Source organism: Athene cunicularia (assembly GCF_003259725.1).
Source record: "Athene cunicularia isolate RWA chromosome 6 unlocalized genomic scaffold, athCun1 chr6_part1, whole genome shotgun sequence".
NCBI lineage: Eukaryota > Metazoa > Chordata > Aves > Strigiformes > Strigidae > Athene > Athene cunicularia.
Genome location: NW_020799105.1, coordinates 6,606,640 through 6,612,639, shown reverse-complemented (window position 1 = coordinate 6,612,639; position 6,000 = coordinate 6,606,640). Strand labels below are relative to the sequence as shown.

Below are 6,000 nucleotides of genomic sequence, written 5' to 3'. Positions count from 1 at the left end.
GGAAAAGGAAAAGGAAAAGGAAAAGGAAAAGGAAAAGGAAAAGGAAAAGGAAAAGGAAAAGGAAAAGGAAAAGGAAAAGGAAAAGGAAACAGCACAACAGCAAAGCACTTGGAAAGCTGCAACAGATGTGGCTAGCCCTCACCATATGCACAGCAGCCTATGAGTGTGGCTTAGTTGTCTCCCTCACATTGCTCCATGAGGATAGGTAGATTCAAGACACTCCTTAAAAAACACACATCTGAGGACCTGTCCTCCTGGTAGATGATACTATAACAGAACACAAATTATACTACAGAAATAAAGGTAACAACTGTCTGCTACAGCCCAAGCATCTGTGCTTGTGTCACTAACTGCCTGCTGAAGAGGGTAGGCAGGAAATTTGGTGCCCCTGCATGGTGACCAGCTCAAAAAGGCAAGCACAAAGTTCAGTTTCCATGAAATTCAATCCCATGATGAGTGCGTTTGGCACCATAAACCAGTGCCAAATTCAGAACAAGCTAAACCAAAATATTCTTTCTGTAGCACTGGATGTAGCCTCACCCAATTTCTCCTTCAGGGAGCTGATCCCATGATCATTCCTATCATTCCTCACCCACCAGAACCTGTGCATCCTCATTTGGCCCAGGAATGCTCTTTATGCCACCACAGCCAGCTCCAACTGCTTGCCTGTAGCTGCATTACTGTAGGGGCACTTGGGCTTAGAATACCTACCATGAAAGCCTTATCTGCCCCAAAGCCAGAAGCTTATGTTCAGACAGGCAGTAAAACATTGTCTGGGTGTTTACATGCCTCAGCTCTCACAAAATGCATCACAGGACCAAAACGAAATAATCCTTTTGGCTCAGAAAAAAACTAAGATCATCAGGCATCAATCTCACTCCCATTAAGATGTTTTCACTGAATTCAACAGACATAGCATAGAGCCTTCAGTGAGCCCAGGGTCCACATAAAGTATACAGAAAATGTCAAAAGAATTAATCCCTCTTCATTACACAGCCACTATAATGTGGTTCAAAAGAAGGTGTAGGAGGGAAGATATCTTGCCCCCTTACCTGCAGAGAACAGAAAGTCTGGGTGAATGGCTCCATTCGGACCAGGTAAGATGCCACTATAATTGCTGATGAATAGTGAGTACAGTAATGGCACTGGGCTGACAGGTCTCCTGGAAAATGGACACAAATCAGATTCCAGTGAAGAATATCACCATTTCAAGCCCATAGCATCCAGTTACCACAGCACAACTAAATAGGGAGTAGATCTTTAAAGTAGATGTGTTCAAGGATCTGTGAGCAAGAGCACACCTTGTATATTTGCATTGAATGTGCAGTTACTACTATCTCTGTATGGGGTTTTTTGCCTTCCACATTTCCTTTTCTGAAGAATAAGGCCTTTAACTTTCCAGACTATCTCTTTCCCCATTAGCACCAAAAAAGGTCTTGATCTCCAGAGGTGGACATCCTCAATGTCCCATTTCCTTTTCTTTAAGTAGCTGTTAGATAAGCTGTGTGCAGCAGTCTTCTACATGCAGTTTACAAACAAGACTAATGTGTGCAGCTTAGCTAACAGTGCAGCCTGTTTTTTGCTGGAGTGTCTCTTCCTGCCAAGGGAAGAGCAGAATGCAGCAGTACAAGGCATTTAAGGCAGTGTTTGCAGGAGTAATTTATCTTTGAATCTTCAACCAGTTTGTATCCAGAAGTGAGAGGATCTTCTTGGCATGGTGCTTCCGTCAGCTACAGCTCTGGAAAGTTTTTGGGCAACCTTTCAAAGGGATTTGCCAGCATCCCCAAAGGCTTCAAGCCTCTGTTGTCTGTTAGTCTCCTAAAACACTCACCCTCACTCTTCTCCACCTCATTGTAGCGCTGGATGAACTTCCGTTTCCTCTCCACAGTTTGTGCTCCCATGGGCTTTGACAGGTCCCGAAAAGTTCGAGGATTAGTAAGGTTTAGAGTCTGAAAGAAAAACCAGCAAAGATGCAGATTTTTAGATCCCCAAGTCCTAGACATCATGACTAGCTCAGTGACACCAGATAGCAGCAAGGCTGTGTTGGAAGTTTCACCTACACAAGGTCACAGATGCAGTACTAAAACATCCATCTCCAGAATTGGGATGGGACTTGGAAAGAGAGTGGCAGCACATGCCACTGAAAGGACAGCATGTACAAGGAGCTTCACAAATAAAGGGCCTGGCAGGTTGCAGATTGCTCTCAAGGCTTTTCTGTCCAAACCTCCTTGTCAGAGGTCACAAGACGCCTGTCCCTGACTATCTGCTGAGCTGATGTAGCCTGCCCTTAACTAGGTACATATTTAACACATGTTCACCCACCTTTCTGAGGCAGAACATGATCCTCAGCATGCTGATTTGAAGATAAGGCTAATCTCTAAAGAATCAGTACATCTCAAATTTTGAACCACTGGTCTAGACCCCTCTGCTTCAATGGCATAATTCAACAAACCTTTGTATGGTTGCTATCACAGAAAGTACAGAATGCTGTAGCAAGCACTGACCTCGGAGTGATAGTCAGCAAGGACCCATGGAAACACAGGATACTGCATGTAATCATTGTAGCTGCGGCCAGCCAATGTGTTCAGGTACATGAGATAATCAAAGTTGCTGATCTCCCTCTTCTGCCGGGGAAAGGAAACAAGCATTAAAATCTCCTAACTCCACCCCTGAAAACCATGCCTCAAAGGCACCCTCAGAGCCCTGTGGTTCTCAGGTCCACAAGGACAGGAATTACAAGTAGTGTAATCAATCACACATTGCCATTCAGATCAGCACAATATCTTTTATACAATCCATTCAACAGAATCTGTCTTCATTCTGGATCTTCAGACAGGTTATTTGCATTTGTCTATAATCACACAGTGCTTTTATGCTGTATTTGCATAACAGAGCACTTTTTCCCCATTTAAGAGTGAGTCAGATGCATGCCATCTGTATACTGGAAAATTGTGGACAACTGCCTGTACAGAAAAGGCTGCATAAAGTGCTACATATAAACAAGAAAGTATAGATTTCTTTAATGTGTCTTGAGTCACCAAGATTCAGGGTACAGGAAAATAGATGTATCTCTCAGCTCAGCAAAACATCTGGGAACATGAGAGGTGCATTGCTTTAGATGTACAGATGATCTGTGAACAGTCATTCAAATAGGTGTCTCTCTTTGGTCTCCATTTAAAAATGTGCATAAAATCACACTGAATCTGCCAGACAGTAGCACCATATGTTTCACTGCAGGAGAAGTAAAACATCTGCAATAACCAGTTGTAAATACTCTTGCCATTAACCTCACCTGCAGCAGAGAAGAGCTTAGGCCTTGAGTACATACGTACGCACATACATATCTGTGTGCAGACACACAGATAGGTGCTGAAATTCTTCGCTAAACCACTTGCAGCCAAGATTTAGCTTACCTGCCACTTCTGGAGCATTGTTTTTTCCCCTCCTGAGTGTTTCCTGCACAAAGCAAACATTCAATTAAAATAGCCTGCTTCAGAACAATAAAAGAAAGTCAACACTAACATCTGTGCTCCCTGTGTCCCCTGATCTCATTCCACAGACATGAGAGAACACCAAGACTTGAAGAATTTTGAGGTTTCATCCTTGACCAAAAAATTCCAAAATCAGAGTGTCATCAGTTAGGTTAGTGCAGCACAACACAAATTTTATTACTGCTTTCATTAGGAAGGAAGGGTCTGCCTGGTGAACAAGGCTGGCCTAGGTTCAGATGGCTGATGAATTTATCACTGCTAGCCACTCTCCCTAAGCTACTTGCCAGTCTGCTCCTGAATGAAGTGTCACTTATAATATTTAATGCAGAAAACAAAAGGCAGTAGGGTGGTGGTGTTAAGGATGGATACTGCTTGCTTTAAGATACCGCTGCAAACTGTGGCAGTGATGTTACAAGATAAACTTCAAGAACTCAGAAGCTGACCCACAAGCAAGGAAGGTGCCCCTGGAGCAGAGGCAGACGGACAGCTGTGGACAGCAACCTTCTCAGCTGTTCCAAGCTAAGCCACACTGCTTATCAGTCTGTGCTCCTGGTCTCATCCCATTGTAGAGCTAGAGTGCTAGTGACAGGTACCATTATGGCTGTCTGTTTCTATTCTGAAGCCTTATTCTCAAAGGCTCATGCTTTTCTAAAGCATTCTGAAAATACTGGCTTGAAAAGTGGTGAACGGAGTTAAATCCAGTTGGTGGCCAGTCATGAGTGGTGTGCCCCAGGGCTCGGTTTTGGGGCCACTCCTGTTTAACATCTCTATTGATGATCCAGATGAGGGGATCGAGTGCACCCTCAGTCAGTTTGCAGGTGACACCAAGTTGGGTGGGAGTGTTGATCTGCTCGAGGGCAGGGAGGCTCTGCAGAGAGACCTGGACAGGCTGGAGCCATGGGCTGAGGCCAACTGGAGGAGTTTCAATAAGGCCAAATGCCGGGGGCTGCCCTTGGGCCACAACAACCCCCAGCAGTGCTACAGGCTTGGGGAGGAGTGGCTGGAGAGCTGCCAGTCAGAGAGGGACCTGGGGGTGTTGATTGACAGCCGGCTGAACAGGAGCCAGCAGTGTGCCCAGGGGGCCAAGAAGGCCAATGGCATCCTGGCTTGTGTCAGCAATAGCGTGGCCAGCAGGGACAGGGAAGGGATCTTGCCCCTGTACTCGGCACTGGTGAGGCCGCCCCTCGATTCCTGTGTTCAGTTTTGGGCCCCTCACTCCAAAAAGGACATAGAGTTACTCGAGCGTGTCCAGAGAAGTGCAACAAAGCTGTTGCAGGGTCTGGAGCACATGTCGTACGAGGAGCAGCTGAGGGAACTGGGGGTGTTCAGTCTGGAGAAGAGGAGGCTGAGGGGAGACCTCATCGCCCTCTACAGCTACCTGAAAGGAGGTTGCAGAGAGATGGGGATGAGTCTCTTTAACCAAGTAACAAGTGATAGAACAAGAGGGAATGGGCTCAAACTGCGCCAGGGAAAATTCAGACTAGATGTCAGGAAGTATTTCTTTACAGAACAGGTTGTTGGGCGTTGGAATGGGCTGCCCAGGGAGGTGGTGGAGTCCCCATCCCTGGAGGTGTTCAAGAGTCGGGTTGACATAGTGCTGAGGGATATGGTGTAGTTGGGAACTGTCAGTGTTAGGTTAACGGTTGGACTGGACGATCTTCAAGGTCCTTTCCAACTTAGTTGATTCTGTGATTCTGTGAAAACGGAGGTCTCCAGTCTCCATATCAAAGATACTATTTTTGCACAAAGCACTTTGAAACTAACGTGGTTTTTAAAAAGAGGGTTGCCATTTTTATAATTATTTTTTTTTTTACATAATAAACATGTTTTTTCTACTTTATTCCCAAAAGGCAACTTTTTACTGGAACTTTTAATAAAAAGCTAAACCAGTCCAAGGCATATTCTAAACAGGGGAATTCACTTGAAAGTGTGAAAGGGTCAAGGGTTCTGAGCAAACAAAAGTCACATTTCAACTACATTGAACTCGAAGATGTGCCAGACATGATCTAAAGGCCACGGACTTGCTCTTGTCAATTCCTAGAGATCAAACTGAGACAAGTGATAGCTTTTGGACTGTCATGGTTTAACCCCAGCTGGCAAGTAAGCCCCACACAGCTGCTTGCTCACTTCACCAACGCACCCCCACCTCCACCCCACCACTGGGATGGGGAAGAGAATCACAAGAGTAAAAGTGAGAAAACTCATAGGTTGGGATAAAGACAGTTTAATAGGTAAAGCAAAAGCTGCATGTGCAAGCAAAGCAAAAAAATAAATTCACCACTTCTTATGGACAGGCAGGTATTCAGTCATCCCCAGGAAGGCAGGGCTCCATCACACTAACAGTTACTTGGGAAGACAAATGCCATCACTCTGAACATCCCCCCTTCCTTCCTCCCCCAGCTTTATCTGCTGAGCATGACATCACATGGTATGGGATATCCCTTTGGTCAGTTGGGGTCAGCTGTCCCAGCTGTGACCCCTCCCAACTCCTTGTGTACCCCTGTAGGGA

The 6,000-nt window shown here is 45.4% G+C and overlaps 2 protein-coding genes across 2 annotated transcripts in view; one reads left to right on the top strand and one right to left on the bottom strand.

Moving 5' to 3' along the window:
• WDFY4 (WDFY family member 4) overlaps positions 1-6,000 on the bottom strand; it is a 147,571-nt gene that overhangs the window by 31,015 nt on the left and 110,556 nt on the right. Inside the window, exons 49-52 of the mRNA XM_026851430.1 lie at positions 3,414-3,456; positions 2,505-2,624; positions 1,832-1,949; positions 1,053-1,162 (exon numbers count right to left, since the gene is read on the bottom strand). Coding sequence (XP_026707231.1) covers positions 1,053-1,162; positions 1,832-1,949; positions 2,505-2,624; positions 3,414-3,456 — 391 coding nt within the window. The remainder of the gene's footprint in view (positions 1-1,052; positions 1,163-1,831; positions 1,950-2,504; positions 2,625-3,413; positions 3,457-6,000) is intronic.
• Positions 1-6,000, top strand: part of LRRC18 (leucine rich repeat containing 18) — a 39,464-nt gene that overhangs the window by 24,264 nt on the left and 9,200 nt on the right. The window lies entirely within an intron of this gene.